This window comes from Austrofundulus limnaeus, unplaced genomic scaffold (genome assembly GCF_001266775.1).
Source record: "Austrofundulus limnaeus strain Quisiro unplaced genomic scaffold, Austrofundulus_limnaeus-1.0 Scaffold1896, whole genome shotgun sequence".
In the NCBI taxonomy this organism is placed as follows: Eukaryota; Metazoa; Chordata; class Actinopteri; order Cyprinodontiformes; family Rivulidae; genus Austrofundulus; species Austrofundulus limnaeus.
The window spans coordinates 9,031-10,785 of NW_013954298.1; the positions used below are offsets into that span (position 1 = coordinate 9,031).

At 45.4% G+C, this 1,755-nt stretch overlaps 1 protein-coding gene across 1 annotated transcript in view; it reads left to right on the forward strand.

The window, feature by feature from the left end:
- The window catches only part of sp2 (sp2 transcription factor), a gene marked incomplete at its 5' end in the record, with an annotated part of 18,821 nt that overhangs the window by 725 nt on the left and 16,341 nt on the right, over positions 1-1,755 (forward strand). Inside the window, 1 exon segment of the mRNA XM_014033921.1 lies at positions 295-1,032. Within this exon segment, the coding sequence (XP_013889375.1) occupies positions 295-1,032 (738 nt within the window).

A 1,755-nucleotide genomic window follows, 5' to 3' on the forward strand; every position in this document is an offset into this window, starting at 1 on the left:
TCTACAAGCTTTGCAAGTGGGACAACCTGAAAAATCAACAGTGTATCAAATACTTGTTCTCCCCACTGTATATATAAGAAACTGAACCCCCAGGCTCCCAGGCCTCTGGTAGAGGTTGAAGTGAATTGTAATCGCCCTAGAGTGTCACTATTTCTTCACTCACTGGTTTCTTATATGTAGCTGATTGTCTTTACTTATTTCTTTTAACTTCAGATTCATTGTAGTTTCTCTGATGTAAAATGTTTTCTTCTGTTCGTTTTAATGTAGCTCTTATCTGTGTTTTATTCCCAGCAGGACACCCAGCCTTCTCCTCTCGCCCTCCTTGCTGCCACCTGCAGTAAAATTGGTCCTCCTGCTGCACAGGCTCCTGCCACTTCTCCGGCGGTGCAGCCCCAACCCCGCAGGCTTCAGCCCATTAAACCGGCTCCAATAGCACCAGCTCCACCAAAAAACTTGGGTTTTCTTTCAGCAAAGGGTAATGTGATCCAGCTTTCTGCTGGTTTAGGGTCCACAGGCCCAGGCAGCCCCATCGTCCTGACGATCCAGCAGAGCCCTGCCCACAGCAACACTTCTGGCCCCGCCAACATCCAGTACCAGGTGGTGCCTCAGATCCAAGTGATGCCTCAGGGAGGTCAGATCCAGCTCATTCCAGGTACCAACCAGGCCATCATTACCACTCCTATGACTGCGCCAGTCCCAGCTGCTGCCACTGCACCGGTCACACCACAGAAAACTGTAGCTATCAAGCCCTCCCCTAAGGTACACAAGTCAAACAGCATAGCTGCAAATGTGGTTCAGCTGCCCAGTGGGCTCAGCCTTCCCCTTAATGTGGCTACTGGAGAAGTGGGAGGAACTCCAGTGGTCACTGAGACTGCAGCGTCCCCTCCCACACCTGGAAAAGGACGGAGAGGGAGAAAGAGGAAAGTTGTTCTGCCAGCTGAGCCTCCCCCGCCTGCTCCTCCACAGGCAGCCTCCCCACCCCCAGAACAGATGGAGACCTTTGTAATAGAGACTGGGGACAACATTTTACAGGTACAAATACTTCCTGTCCTCACTCACAGACATTGACTGATTTTAGTTTTCATTGGCTGGTTCTGACTTTTAGAAGTCAGGGCAGCTGATGGCCGATATCAACAAAGTACTTAAAGACATTTTTGATTATTATGTATCATTTATTTAACAAAGTTAAATAATGTGTCATTGCTTAGCTTAGATTACTAAGTTATATATACTGTGTATATGTATACTGTATTTAAGAACCTCTATAGGACTTGTACAGTTAAAAACAGGACAGTGCCTGCAAAAACTATTCACGCCCTTGGTTGTTTTAGGATGTTGTATATCAGTCATAATCAACTGGTCTTTTGTAAAAATAATTCAAAACGCCTTAATTTTTACAGTAAAATCAGTCTTCGACAGAGTTATGACAATTAAACAAGTAATGCAGGGCTGTACGTTAACTTTTTTAGCTCACAGTACTCGTGCTGCAGAGGTTGCTGGTTTTGTAGTAGGATGGGAAATCGTCCCATTTTCATATCATAAATCATGGTCACTGGCTGTCACTGATAGACGATCCAATCAGCTGATAAGGCATGCGCAGTTAAGTTGTTAAAAGAAAAAGAAAAAAGCAAGCAGGTCCGCTTATTATAAGCGACGGCTTCATTTTTTCTAAAGTTGCTTGTAAATACTGTGGTTATTCAGCGTTCGTGTTTGCACATACCTTTCATAGTTCCAGAGACCCCCGCACCAAGCTCC